This window comes from Manacus vitellinus, unplaced genomic scaffold (genome assembly GCF_001715985.3).
Source record: "Manacus vitellinus isolate BGI_N305 unplaced genomic scaffold, ASM171598v3 scaffold_18_pilon, whole genome shotgun sequence".
In the NCBI taxonomy this organism is placed as follows: Eukaryota; Metazoa; Chordata; class Aves; order Passeriformes; family Pipridae; genus Manacus; species Manacus vitellinus.
This window is the reverse complement of record NW_021939324.1, coordinates 11,011,468-11,026,194: the sequence shown is the minus strand read 5'-3', so window position 1 is coordinate 11,026,194 and position 14,727 is coordinate 11,011,468. Positions and strand designations below refer to the sequence as shown.

At 39.9% G+C, this 14,727-nt stretch overlaps 1 protein-coding gene across 2 annotated transcripts in view; it reads left to right on the top strand.

Annotated features, from left to right (window-relative positions):
* Positions 1-298: 298 nt before the first annotated feature.
* The window catches only part of AP3B1 (adaptor related protein complex 3 subunit beta 1), a 148,756-nt gene continuing 134,327 nt past the window's right edge, over positions 299-14,727 (top strand). Inside the window, exons 1-2 of one of the 2 annotated variants that reach the window (XM_018070426.2) lie at positions 299-512; positions 12,370-12,445. In XM_018070426.2, the coding sequence (XP_017925915.1) occupies positions 12,389-12,445 (57 nt within the window). In that variant the 5' untranslated portion in view covers positions 299-512; positions 12,370-12,388. Of the gene's footprint in view, positions 513-9,020; positions 9,196-12,369; positions 12,446-14,727 lie in introns of those variants that run through there. The other variant, XM_018070425.1, reaches the window with a different exon arrangement.

Below are 14,727 nucleotides of genomic sequence, written 5' to 3'. Positions count from 1 at the left end.
GCGCCGCCATCTGAGCGGACACGAGTATCTGAGAAGCACGGATCACTGCCACAGACCGTACCTCGTACTGTAAAGGGCTGCGCCAAAGGTACAGCGGAGGGAGGGCCGGGAAGCACAACTCGGCAGACGGTACTTGCACAACCCCTCCCCCGGCCCCGGGGCCGCCCCGTCCGGGCCCGGCCGCTCCCGCCCCGCCCTGCCGGCTGTGCCCGCCCCCCGCCGCGTGACCGGGGAGCTTCCGGGGGGAGCGCCGGCGCTTTCGGGGTGTGACTGACTGCGGGGTGTGACTGACTGCGGGGTGCGCCTGTGTGGGAGGGCTGCGCCCGCAACTTTGGCGGGGCGAGGGGCGAGAGCGGCGACACCGTCACCATCCACCATCACCATGTCCGGCAACGGGCTCGCTTACAGCGAGCAGGGGGAGAGGCCGGCGCCGAGCTGGCGCAGGAAGCGGCCGCCCACCGTGACCCTTCGGCTCCCGCGGCCTTCGGGCTCTTTAGCAGCGACACCAAGAAGTAGGAGGGAGAGGGCTCGGTGGGCGGGCGCTGGGTGGACGATCCCCGTGGGCGCTCGGGCGGCGCTGGGCTGGCGGCCATCCACGGGCAGGGGCAGCTCCAGGGGCCTCCCACTTCCCCCCCCTCGTGACTCCGCGGAAAAGTTCGCTTGCTTACGTTTAAGGTGTGCAAGTGGGAGTGGGTTAGCTGTAAAGTTTTTCAGTTGGTTTGTTTGAAATACTGCTTATCGTTTTCCCTCTGTTTCGACAGCTAACCACGCTGGAATTATCTTAATTTTGCCTTCAAATGTATTTATATATATTTATATATATAAAAGTGCTTGTAAAAAAAGTATTTGTGGAGGCTGTAGTTGGAAATGTAGTTGTTCAGGGCGACGTGGCCAGCTCGAAGTGGGTGTTAACAGTGCTAACAGTATCTTGGTCAGAAGTCAAAATGAGGAAATGGAGAAGGGGAAAAAAAGGCCCCAACCAAGTGCACTGGCACAGAGAGCTTTCAGCTTCTTCAAGAAAAAGTGGATTGGAGAGGAAGAGTGTCCAAATGAAGGGATCAAAAGGTTTGCTAAGCTGCAATTGGACAATTGCAACAAATTGGAAATCTATTCCAAGAGCAACCAATAAAAAGCACCATAAACTAAGGTCTCATGTACATTAGAAAATCAATTGCTACTTCTTCAGTTTGATTGTTTTGCACAAAGAGAACATTCATGCTCTAGAAACCTCGACTGATGTATTTATTTGTGTGCCACACCAAAGTAAATCACAACAACATGAAGCTGCTGTCACTCTGATGCTTAGCTCTGTGAATCAGCAGCTGATGGGCCTTCTCAGTTTGCTAGATGAATCGCATTTCTTCTACCCCTTCTATTCCACTAAATTCTTTGCTTTTTCATTCTGTTCCAATTGATTTTTTTCAATGCTCTAGCATAGATGCCCCTCTGTGAATCAGCTGTAGCTTATCTATGTTGTTTGCACCTTCCTTTTCTTGTCCCCTTCCACAGAAACAACTCTGCACTTCATTTCTTAATCATCATTTTGTGATGTTCTTTTTTCCACAGAGGGGGGTACCCCAATCATTGGTCATGGCCATAATTTTCTACATAACTCATAAACTTCAGACTGTTTTGCAGATTGTTTTGCAAGTGAAGTATAGCTCCCTGTTTTATTAGATGCGGAAGCTGTAGTGACTAATTCTACCCAAGGCTCCCCAGTGATCATGGGGAAATACAGCTCTGGGGTCCTGAGATATTTTGTACGTGTGTATGTGTATGACTGTCCTTCAGTATGGAAGAAACAGAATAGCTTGTGATATGTGTGAATGTCTTATTAATTAATTGCTCCCCCAGACTTTCTCTGACACTTACAGGAACAGGGAGAATGTCTGTCTTCTAAAGGAATTACTTGAGAGGACAGCAGGCATTGATCTCAGTGGTCTTTTGTAGCTGACAAAAAAAATTCTTGCTGAAATAGGAAGTTATCCATGACTCAGACTTGTGTTGTTAAGCTCTGAGTATGGATTGGGTAGCTGAGGAACAGACACTGTGCAGAGAAGATGATGAAATTTGTGTGATGTGAAAAAGCCACTGGACTGCAATTGAGGGTTACTATTAGAAAAGCAGACGATGTTGCACTCTGGAAAATGCAGTAATAATTCATCAAGCATATAGGTTATATTTTAATAGTTCACTCTAGTAATAGCCCAAAACTTGATGAAAAAACAATACAAGGACGTACAGAGCAGTCCTAGATTTGTCCCTCCCTCTTGCACATGAAAGTGTGGGGATAATGGAATATTCCAGTGGTGAAAAGTAATTACTGTTAGGGCTTTTCAGAGGTTGTTTGCTGATCTCTCTTGATTGTCATTCATTACTGCTGATATGCTTATATCTGATGTCATTGTGGTGTTTCAGTGCTTTTTTTGTTGCTGTGGAAGTGGGAATTCTTCCTTAGACCTACTGATGATACAAGAAGTACTCCTTCTCAGCAAAGGGGCACATATGTAATATATGGCCCTGAACATTGCTGCAGTGACAGTTGGATCAGACGCTTGCGCTTGGCTGTTGGACTTAATTGTAACAATATCATGCAGTTAATGTATAAATATCAAGACACTACTGTAAACCCTTTCTTTAAAAAAATTCCAAACTCTTCTGTTTGTGTGTCTGTCTTCTACTGTTTGCCATGAAGAGGAAGTAAGCCACAGTGCTTCTGAAATAAACAAATTGTATATTAGGATAAGTTGCTTTTGATCTTGCAGCAGGGCCTATGACAAGTTGCACAGAGGCACAAATAAGTATTAGTAGACTTAAAGATGAAATCTGAAGTTGACCTAATATACATCATTTGTCCTGTTTTGTTTTTCACATTTCAGTAGAAATACTCAGCTGAAATCGTTATCATGTCCCATATGTTTGAAAAAAGGAGAAAAAGGGTCAGATTTTGGCAACCAGAATAATGGAAACAGTCTGCAGACAAGTGCAGACTGTTTTTGCCCATAACAGGAGTTTTCAGCAGAAAATTTGTAAGAGCCAATGGGTAATATAAGTCTTATGGATAAGCTGAATACAGCCTGTGGGCCTCGAGCTATTTCTCCATGTTCTTGATAGATGGAATCCATGCAATAAGCACTGGAAGACTCTCAAAATAATCTGTATAGTGTAGAGAGGTACCATGTGATGCACATCATCTGAGATAATAGAATATTGTTATAGTTACATTATTCATTTTACATTATTATTGCTCTATATGGAGGAGTAAAAACTCTAACTACCTTCCAACTTCTAAGAGTAACTGGAGAGCTAATTAGTACACAGAATCCCCGTTAATTGCTTATATTAGGGTGCAGCTATTACTACTTACAGTTAATTGCAGGTGGACAGAGGATTTTCATCTATATTAATTGCATTTTAAACAAAATTTACCTGCATATAAAACTGAAGTATAATAATGTTTGGTTCTTGGAAATAGTACAGTTTCAGCAATAAAACTAGCTATTGCTTTTTCTGAATAAAATGTTAAAACTTAGAGGTAAACCACAGGAGTAATGTCATTAGATATCAATTGATAAGTACAGTATTGAAGCAGATGGCAAAATTTATAACACACATTTTCAACTTTACTGATTTGCATCTTTAAACTGTATTCCTGCCAAGCAAAATACATTTGTAATTTATTAGACTTTTTTTTTTTTTTGCAAATCTGGCTTATGTGTTTTGTTGAGCCATTCATCAGAAAACTCATCAGGGCTGCAAAGCCTTTTTTTTTTTTTTTTGCAGAGATTTTGTAAGCGTGTTTTGCAGAGAGCTGAAGGTGGTGATTTCATTAAGATACTCATTGCCCAATTCTCTGTGCGGAAGACTTTTCCAGACTCATTGGAGCTAAAAGCTTGCTTTCAACTTTCAGAACTTTTCAACTTTCAACCTGCCAGAGGTGTTCTTGGAGTCTTAAATTGATCTAGTTTTGTCTTGGCATATTCTGTTCAACCAGTCATGGAGAGATTGTACATGGATTGCCATTTGTGAAATTCTTGGAGGACACTCCAGCTCTAATATTCAAACTCGATGCATCCACTATCTCATTGGCACAACTACTTTCCTTTCCCATCTGTTAAAATGGCCCTGTGCCCACTGATGTGGCGATATGCCAGTTTCGGTAGGATGTACAGCCCAGCAAAGCTGAATGGTTTGGATGAACTCATGAGTCTACAAGATAAAATCTGAACCTTCTAGTCAGTACCAGGATAGGAACTAAGTGCAGTGTACAAACGTGGGCAATACTATTGCAGAGCACTTTTCCAGCTGAAATCTGTCAGATCTGATGGGAAGTGACACAGAGTGAATATATGCTTATTGCCATGCACTTGGCACATATGAGGATGCAACAATGAGCTGTTGATTTGCTATGGTAGTCCGTAATGTAGTCATTACATTTTTGAGGCTTTTTTATTTTCTCAGGCAAGTTTTATAGTTTAAGGTCTTCACTGTGGTTTCTGCATATTTATTGCATTGTCATATATTTGCTTTAGATGCTTGCTTTGATCTGCATCCTGAGTGGTATTAAATACACATTTTTATAACTGCTATAAGGCTGATGCTTGCAAGAAATTCCACTTTTTCTTAGTTCTGCTTTTTGAAGGCTATCCTTGTCTGTGCCACCCTTTGGTAGTTTTGTTTCTGGAAGGAAACCAGAATTCTTTTGGCATCCTGCCAGAAGATGAACAGCATTGTAGTGCTCTTTAACAGGGTTTCTGAAATGTCATGTACTTCTATGTAAATATACTAACACTGGTTCTGTCAGTGACAACACCAGCTTTGTGGTGGTATCTTTAAAAGAAACCTTTTCCCACCAATTTTGGGAAAGCTGGAAACGCTAAGAGTTGGACTCGATGATCTTGTGGGTCCCTTCCAACTCAGAATATTCTGTGATACTTCTTCTCACTTCCCTATAATCTCTTTACAACTACCCAATGCTGCAAAGTGATCTACAAATGTCTACAAACACTGATCACTTGCCTCAAGACAGGCTGTAAGTTGACACAACCACTTAAGTGGCGGCACCACCTCAGATTCTCAGCCTTCAGGAAACTGATATCTTCCACCAAGGAAGATTTCTCTCTAGCAGAAGTTTCCTTGCAGTGTCAATGGTGTGGGCACTATCAGAAGAAATCGTAGGCAGTGGAATTACAAGATTGGTACTTTTCATCCTTTCAGACAGCCTTTCTTGTTTCTGGGTGAAGTAGTGTCTATTACTACTCTACTGACAATAGATAATCTTAGACTAAATTGCAGCCAGATCCAGAAAGGATTTCAAACTGCTTGTCATACTAGCTGCCATCTGGTTAGAGCATTTGAAATGTAGGTAGTTTACATCTCTGCATTGACGGTGGTGATAGCAGCAACTTGCAGGTGTTCATGCACTGAGCTGCTGAAGCACTGTTCGAGTACTACAGGTTCGCAGCAGAAAACCGGGAAGATGCTTTACTCAGGTTTTAACTTTACACTTTTCTATCTGTTTCCTCTCTCAGAAAGATGAGACTGTACTTAAACCATCCAGATTGCAAGTACTTTGAGCAACTAGTGGCAAAGCAATAATTAAATGAATTAAATTTTGTTGCTGCTCATACCATAATTGGTCTTGTTCTCTGTGACTCTCAGCCTTAGAGGATACTATAGTTATCCTGGTTTTCCTCACATCTCTGCAGGCTATCCTTTAAACTATCAAGTTTGCTTTTTGGGTAGTGTGTTTCTTTTTCAGATTGAAAAATTAGGAGTGACTGAAAGCAAATAAATTACTTCTTATCTCAATATCTCTTTAAACCATAGAACAACTACACTCGTAGCCATATGACTTGGGTCTTCCTTGAAGTAATCGTTGAATACTGTGTTGTGAATTAGCAATAAATACAGTGCTATAATGGAAGAGGATGGCAATACTTAACAGCACCACAAGATGTCATTCAAACAGTTTGTGGTGTAGACTGAAACTCAGCGAAACTCGGGTTTCTTAATTTCCTGCTCGAGGAAAACTCCCAATGAACAGCAAAAGTAAACTCATATGGTAGCATGTATTTCCTGCCAATTTAGCTTCCAAGTTTTATGGCTCTGAAATCAATTTGTAGTTCCTCTTTAAATGTTAAACTCATTTAGAGTTTACGCAATAGCATGTCCTAAAATAAGCCAATTTATTTTGAGGATTTTGCAGTGCCAGTAAAATGTAAGAAAAAAATATATTTTTTTAAAATTTTGTGGGGAAACATGGGACTTCATTAGTACTACACAGGACTTCATTACTACTCAGGTGACAGGGCAAAAGGTTAAGCTGCTCTCTCAGTGTGGATTTTCTGCTTCAAACCTGGTAACATTCACAGTATTTTATTTTGAACTTTTCATTGGAACGTTTTGCTGTGCTGAAGGCAAAAAAAAAAATCTTAATATGCTTTGGTTAAAAGCATGTCCTCTCAACTGAAGTCTCCTAAAGTCTTTGAACACAAGAACAGTGCAATTGATACTGTGTAACTGAAAGTATGCAGCGGATGGAAAATGTAAAACAAGAAATGCATTGTTAAAGTTCAACTGAGTGGCACTTTTGTAACTTCTGTTCTATAACAGCTTATGCCATAATACCAAGAAGCTCGCTTCCTCCCCTGTGGTGGATTTGTTTGCCATTTCCTGTATCTTTTCTTCCAATGCTGTCCTTATATATGAAAACCCTTTGTCTCACCATGGGTTTACTTGTTTAAAATTCATTCTTCTTTTGTAGAGTTGATTAAAACTGTTCCCAAGGTTTCTGTTGCATTACTGACTGGGCTTCAGTTTCAGTTTTGATACTCATGAACCTTCTGCTTATTTACAAAGAAAGCTTTATGATTAGTGGGTGACTTCTTTAAGTGACTGGGTCCATTGGAACTGTAGCAAAACCTTTTATGGGTTTCATCTTACAATGTTCCTCAATGTTCCTAAAAAAGAATAGAAAATAAAACAAATGTATATTTTTCCAGAGTGGAGCAAGTGTTGTCTTAACAAGAATTGTTCAGAATTTGTAGATGCAGTGGCAAATGACATGCCACAGGTTATGGATTAATATTTTAGTATGATTAAAAGTTTGTCATAGTTCCTAGGAGAAGACAAAGTAATTGAGGGGCTCAGATTTATTGCTGCCAAATGTGTGTAAACCTCAGTGATGTGTAGTTATGCCTACCCTTTTTTTGTTTGTTTGTTTGTTTTTTTCTGTGAAAGTGGGTAATGTTGCTCAATGGAATCTGTAATCCTTGTCTTAACCTGAGCAAGACAGCAGTTTTAGTGACCAAGTGTGTGCTGACAATAGTATGGCATATTCAGAGTTCATCTCTAGTTCTGTTTACCATAATCAACATAGAGAGTTACGTGGTCGAGGTGCTTTCTGGCATAACAGGCTGTTAAAGCTGTTTGGCAGTATAATCTTATGAATTTCAAGATCCAGGGTGGTTTTTTTTTTTATTTTATTTTGTTCTCTGCACTCCACACACTTATCACACCACATCTCCACCCCCTGCACCCCCTCTTATTTTGGTGCATTAGAATAGGGCAGTCCTATCATATCCATACCTCTATTGTATCTACAAGTGGTACAAAGGTATTAAGAAAGCAGCATTTTGAGATAGAAGGAGAAAAGTATTATGTATTTTAAATGCCACAATCATAAAATATGAAAGCATAGAAGAAAATTAGAAATCATCTTGCTCATGATTCATTGAATTAACATTCAACCAGTGTTTTGAGGAGATCATATTATTCTGGATGTGTTTTGTGATGCCCATCGTGTTGTGTCATTGCAGATCTGCCATATGTGATGCTCGTTATGAGAGAAAGTTAGGTGATGAATTTGCATTTCTAATTTACACTCCTTTAGCTTTCAAATTCTAGTATTGAGGAATACAAGCCTGTGGTGGTAAAGATTACAGACGCAGCTGGGAACTGATTTCTAAATATATTAATAATTGACTCATTACCTTTTGTAGTAGATGCTATACCAATAGTAAAAGATCATATTTCATAGCACTGTTGTATATGAGTATAATATTTCTAATTATAGTCCATAGCAGTGCTTTGAACTTCCAGCGTTTTGGATGGTGGGGCTGCATGATGTTAAGCACTAGATTATGAGTTGGGAACTCAGGGAAATCTCATTGCATTCTTAGATGTGTCATTGGGCAGACAAGTGAGAGTCTTCTTGTTTATCCCTTTTTTGCTCTTGGAAAGTCATTTTCTTTCTTCTTATTGTTAGGGAAAATGGCTCAGAGACTATTTTTACTATAACAGAGGTGGGGTTTTTTTGATGTCTTCTGTCTGGAGCCATTAGTTTCACGCTTTGTATAGCTCTGCATCATTCGTCAACTATCAGATTAGGCTTCTTTAAACCAGGTGTTACTCCTGAAGTAATAAAGCTTATATTTCAATCATCTGTAATATGTACCTAATTCTGTAAGGCTAGAATTACTCTCCAAGTTTTAGCAGGGAGGGGCAAAGGTGTTGATGCAGCTGGAGAGTTGCTTGCATTTTCCTGAACTCCTGGCAAGTGGACATAAGTGATAAAGAAATTATTTATCTAACATTCTGTACTGAAGAATTGTCAGTTCCGAATAATTAATGAGTATATAAACATGAACCGAAGTGTGGTGCTTACGTTTATGCTTTTGGTTTTGAGGGATCTAACTTAAGGATTGAAGTTCCCTTAAATCTTCTTAATGCTGAAAAGATGGAAATATTTTTATACTGTACAATAAACTGTATTAGGAAAGTCTGAAATGCATTTGCTTTTCCCATTGTTCATTGAGGTTGCTGATAAGAGTTGCTTTTGGAGGGAAATGACCTTTGAAATCTGCGAAGGATATTTGTTTCTAGAAGTTAAAACAGCGAGGGAGTGGGTATCCTGTTACATAATAAGATTTTCTTTTTTTTTTTGAGTAGACTTCACTCTTGGAAGGCAAGCTTGATTGAGCACACTGATTTTTGTGTGTGGTTTTTTTTTTTTAAAAGAATGGAACAAAATTCCACAATGTTGGGTAAAATAGTTGAGGTGTCTTGCACTATTAAATCTGCTCTTAAGGGGCGAAACTTTGAGGTTACACTGAAACCGTATCTAACTGTAGAAGAAAAAAGGCTTGCTGCTGCTGCTGATCCATGTGGATGTATGGAGCAATATTTTACTCTGTAAGTACCTAATGTTTGGTAATCCTGGATTATAATTTGTCAGAAAATATTTGAAACAACCCTCACAACTCATCAATTTAAGTAATAATTAATTTCCAAATGGATTCATCAAGAACTTGTAATTTAATTTCTCTTTTTTTTTTTCTTTTCCCTACCTGCTGCTTTTCTCTTATGGAAGCAAGGCTGGTTGAAAACAGGTCTTCCTATCTTAGTTTCTCTGGTTTATGTCTTCCCAGTTAACATTTCAAAATGTTGTAATTTGAAATGTATGATATTTTCTATAAGCAGTTAGAAGTACATTTTATCATTATATAGTCCTTTCTTCTGTCTTCACATCTTAAATTCACCTTTTCCATTTTTCTTCATGTTTGTTACATTCTGGGAGAAAATCTTCAGCAGCTACTTGGATCTTGTTTTGTATAACTTCCTCTGTTTTTGCTACTTGATCCTGAAGTTCAAATTATTTTTTTCACATTTTCTGCTTTGTTGACGTATTCTTATTTTTTCGTGTTAATTAATATTCTGTCTTCTGTTGGTTAACGATTCTCTTGCTTCTCATGTTAATTACTCCACTTGCTCAGCCTTTCTTTTCCATTGGGTCGGTGGATTTTTTGAGTTGGTGGACCATAGTCATAATCTCCCACTGCAGAATTACCTTTTACCGAGTTGGAGCTGATTCAGCACTGTTGCTGAGTTGTCTTTATTAGTTTCTTCTTTATCTTGGGGGTTCTACCAAATGTCCTTGTGAACCATAAATTCTACATTCTTTGTGTCCACTGTCAGTGGTACATCCTTCTTCCCAAGCTTTGTTAAACTCCCGCTAGGTCTGAGATAATTGAAACATGTTGAGCCCTTAACAAGGCAATTCTACTGACAAGTAATTTGTCTTTTTAACACCTAGATGTAACGTAAAGCTGGCTTGTTAGTTGCTATCTTTTTCATGGATTAAATCTCCTTTCTCATTTATTAATCTTGAAAGTATACAGAGATCAAACATCAAAGAACATCCTTTCTTAAGAAAATTTTTATGTATTCCATTGTTTGCAACAGCAGTAGGAAGCTGGAGCATAGGATAAGAAACAACTTTGTAAATCAAGTCCAGACTTTTGCTACATAACTTTGATAACCGTGTCATACAGATTCTTCCACAGGTAAGGATTAAGACTTAAACAGAAAGAATTAGGGGTCTCCGAATTTCTGTAGCCAGCTACAGCAAAGTCTCAGGCAAGGTACTTCAAGCTAACCTAAAAGAACTGAGACTTACTTGGTATCCTATACCAAGGTGGATAGGAATGGTCAGCAAAATAAGCTATTTCTGTGGCCAAGAATAAAGAGAGCTTGGTAGGAAATAATGTTGATTGGGGTTTTTTTTCCATCTGGTTGTGGTTCTTAATTTTGTGGATGTATACTGAAACGTGGGCAATGTGGATTTCTCATGGAGGGCACAAAATAGATGCAGTATTGGCTTTGAAAAGATGAGGAGATCTCCACTGGAGTCTGGAGTCACTCTGTTCCTTACAAGTAGGAAAAATGTTCTATAAGGATTTATAAAGGAATGGATGACAACATTTGGTCTCATTGTAACTAACTATGGCTTTGACTTAAACCTCTTTTCTTCGCTGTCTGAAATTCTAAGGGCAGTGATAAATCCGAATATATTTAGGTTTTGCATTCACTTTTGAAATCTTGTCTGGATATATTGGGTTTGGCTGAGTGGAGTTACTTTACCCCATAGCAGCCTTTATCATGCTGTGCTTTCTTTTGGTAGTTGATGACACACCAGTGTTTTGGCTACTGCTGAGCATTGCTCACACAGTAGTCAAGATGTCTCTCCAATATCCCTCTTCACTGGTTGCCTGGAGGTGGGCAAGATCTTGGAAGGATGCATAGCCAGGACTGCTGACCCTGACTGACAAAAGGAATAATCCATACTGTATGGTGAATGTTCATCAATAAAAGCTAAGGAGAAGGGGGTGGGCATTCATTATTATGATTGTCTCCTGAAGCACCTGCTATGTATACTAAAGCCCCGCTTCCTGAGAGGTGGCTGGGCATTGCTTGTGGATCTGAAAGAGAGAATAAATCTCTTTTTTCCTTTGCTTCTACATGCAGTCTTTTCTTTTGCTTTATTAAACTGTCATTATCTTGACACATGAGTTTTTTTCCATCTTGTTTTCTCACCTTCATCTTGCTTGAGGAGGGTAGTAATGGAGTGGCTTGGTGGACCCCTGGTGTCCAGCCGAGGTCTACCCGAGGTGCTAGGCCCTTCAATGTGTGAAAGCTCACAGGGTTTGGAAAGCTTTTGGAGTTCTTTGGAGTATTGCAGGCGTCTCTTCTTGAGCCATTGTTTGCTTCATATTTTTTTAGTACTTAATCCAGACACTACAAAAGGCTGTTTGTTCAAAGAATTCTTTTTGTAAACTTTCGCTGTCTATAAATGCAGTTAGACTGTGATCTGTTTGCATCTAAAATGCCAAGCAGGGTGAGGTTTCTTACTAGTGGCAGCTAATGAGGAGATGTATCTACAAGAGAGCATCCTTATTGACTTGATATTTTTCTGTGAGAATTTTATTTCACCTGTAAAACGTACTTGGACAATATATGTCTGATCATCGGGCTATCTTAATCATATGGCTTGTAGCATAGACATACTGCAGATCTGAGGCTTTTAATCCTGATGACAGGGAATGGCATTTTACAACCCAGAAAAGCAGATGAAAGGTTATATGTGTGATTTTTAGTGAAATTCAAAGCATACTGAAGTCTACTATTGGGCTTTACAGTGACTTATGTTAGCTGATACTACATTTTAACACAAACGTGTCAACCTTTGGGTATTGCATCTGGCCCTCACTGGGGAAAAAGGGAGAAGGGAATGAGTTGAGTCGGTTTAAACTAAGCTCTTCTGTCTCAAGACCTCAACTGGATTCCAGTCAAGGTTGAGCATACAGCTGATTGAAGTTGTGTGATATTACATTATTGTTAGAATCTGATAGATTCTTTTGCTAAACACTTCATTGTACCTGGCCAGCATGTTAGTAAATACAATTTAAAAGTGGACAAGAAGGGGCAGTGGTTCAACTTAAGTTGCTGAATTGATGCGAGAATATAAAAATGGTATTCTGGTTTTATTCTTTATTTTTTCTAATTGATGCTTTACTCTTCCTACCGTAGAAATGAAGACCTAAAACAAATGTTGGAAAGCAGTAAAGATTCTGCAAAACTGGATGCTATGAAGAGGATTGTTGGGGTATGTGATTTTTTTATTATTATTTTTATTTCTTGGATGGGAATAATGTTTTCACTGTACAGATCCTGTACAACATTAGCATTTGAATCTCTAAGTGATGTTTAAAAGTTGTGGTAATGAAATGATGAAATCCTTAATTTGGAATTTTGTGTAGAAATTCCTATATCAGGATATATACTATCATGTACTTTTAAAATAGTCATGTAACAGTGCCAATATGCCTGTAAATAATTACTTTCAGTGAGACCTTGAATAGGAAATGGTTCCTTGAGAGAAGCTTCAAAATCAGCAGACTGGAATCAGCAGAAATTTGCAGGAAAAATGACAAATTGCATTTACTATTTTTATTTTATTAGATTAAATAAAGATTTTCTTTTTTTAATTGAGCACGATGCTTATATAGTTGACTAAGTATTTCAGGCAAACTGTGCACCTATAGAGGTGATTAAATGACAAGGTAACCCACCTAGCCAATCAAGGGAAGCCACTTGGTGTACTGTTTTTGGATTTCAGTAAAGATTTTGGTACTGTCACTCACAGGATCCTTCTGGACAAAATATCCAGCACACAGCTGGATAAACACATGATGTGGTGGGTGAGCAATTGGCTCATGAGTTGAACACAGAGGGTAATAGTGAATGGGGTGACATCAGACTGGTGACCTGTCACTAGTGGGCTTCCACAGGGCTCTATCTTGGGCCCTGTGCTCTTCAACATCTTCATAAATGACTTGGACACAGGAATGGAAGGGACACTAAGCAAGTTTGCAGATGACACAAAACTGGGAGGAACTGTTGACTCCCTCAAGGACAGGGAGACCCTGCAGAGGGGACCTCAATAAATCAAAGAACTGGGCAATCACCATATGAAGTTCAACAAGGGAAAGTGCCACATTCTGCACGTGGGATGGGACAACCCTGGATGAGCATACAGACTGGGGAATGAGATGCTGGAAATCAGTGCCACAGAAAGGGACCTGGGAGTCCTGGTCAATGGCAAGTTGAATGTGAGTCAGCAGTGCCCTGGCAGCCAGGAGGGCCAACCGTATCCTGGGGGGCATCAGGCAAAGCATCGCCAGCCAGCTGAGGGAGGGGATTGTCTCACTATGCTCTGCACTGGGGCGGCTTCACCTTGAATATTGTGTGCAGTTTTGGGCACCACAATATAAGAAGGATATAAAACTGTTAGAGAGTATCCAGAGGAGGGCAATGAAGAGTGTGAAAGGCCTTGAGAGGAAGCTGTGTGAGGAGCAGCTGAGGTCACTTGTTCTGTTCAGCCTGGAGAAGAGGAGACTGAGAGGAGACCTCATCGCAGTCTACAACTTCCTTGTGAGAGGAAGAGGAGGGACAGGCACTGATCTCTTCTCTGTGGTGACCAGTGCCGGGACCAGGGAGTGGCCTGAAGTTGTGTCAGGGAGGTTTAGGTTGGTTATTAGAAAGAGGTTCTTCACCCAGGGGATGACTGGGCACTGAAATGGGCTCCCCAGGGCAGTGGGGGTCACAGCACCAAGCCTGAGTTCAGGAAGCATTTGGACAATACTCTCAGGCACGTGGTGCGACTCTTGGGGATGGTCCTGTACAGGGCCAGGAGGGCCCTGTATGATAATTCTTGTAGGTCCCTTCCAACTCAGCATATCCTGTGATTCTGTGAAATAATGTTTAATGCCGTTGTGTGTTTAAACCCTAAAAACTGAACATGAAGTTGATAGTTCCCTTTATTTCTTCTTAAAATTATTGGAAGAATGTGCTATGGAAAACTGTTCAGTGTCCATTTGACTTGGTTTCAGTCTCCTTTGGGCGTGCTTTTTTGTTCTCCTTGGTTTTTACATCCTTAATCTTATCCGAGTACATACCAAAGTGAATAGGTACAGTTTGTATAATGTGATTGTGTTCTTTCCACAGACTCTAGAGCTGGCAGTTTCTCCCTTCGTTACCCTTTAGTGATGAAAGTTTTACTTAAGCTGTTTGTCTTTTTTGCCATTGATCCGAGTCCTGCCAGAGACGTTATTACCCATGAGATCTGGGTAACTATCAACTGCTATTTCATGATGTCATTCTTTGTTTGGTGGAAGGTTTGTTAATTCATCTTCTCTGGTATGATGTGGGATTACTCAGGTTTTGATCAGTGAGAGTCTGGCATATAGAAGTGCTGTTGCAAAAAAACATGGCATTTAGAAGTGTCATGGTTTCAAGCTATGGTAACTTACATTCTTTGTCCTTCCCTCAGAAAAGCTATTATTCTGGCTATTACTGTGGGCAGGAGGGTTGGGGAAAGTTGCGTGT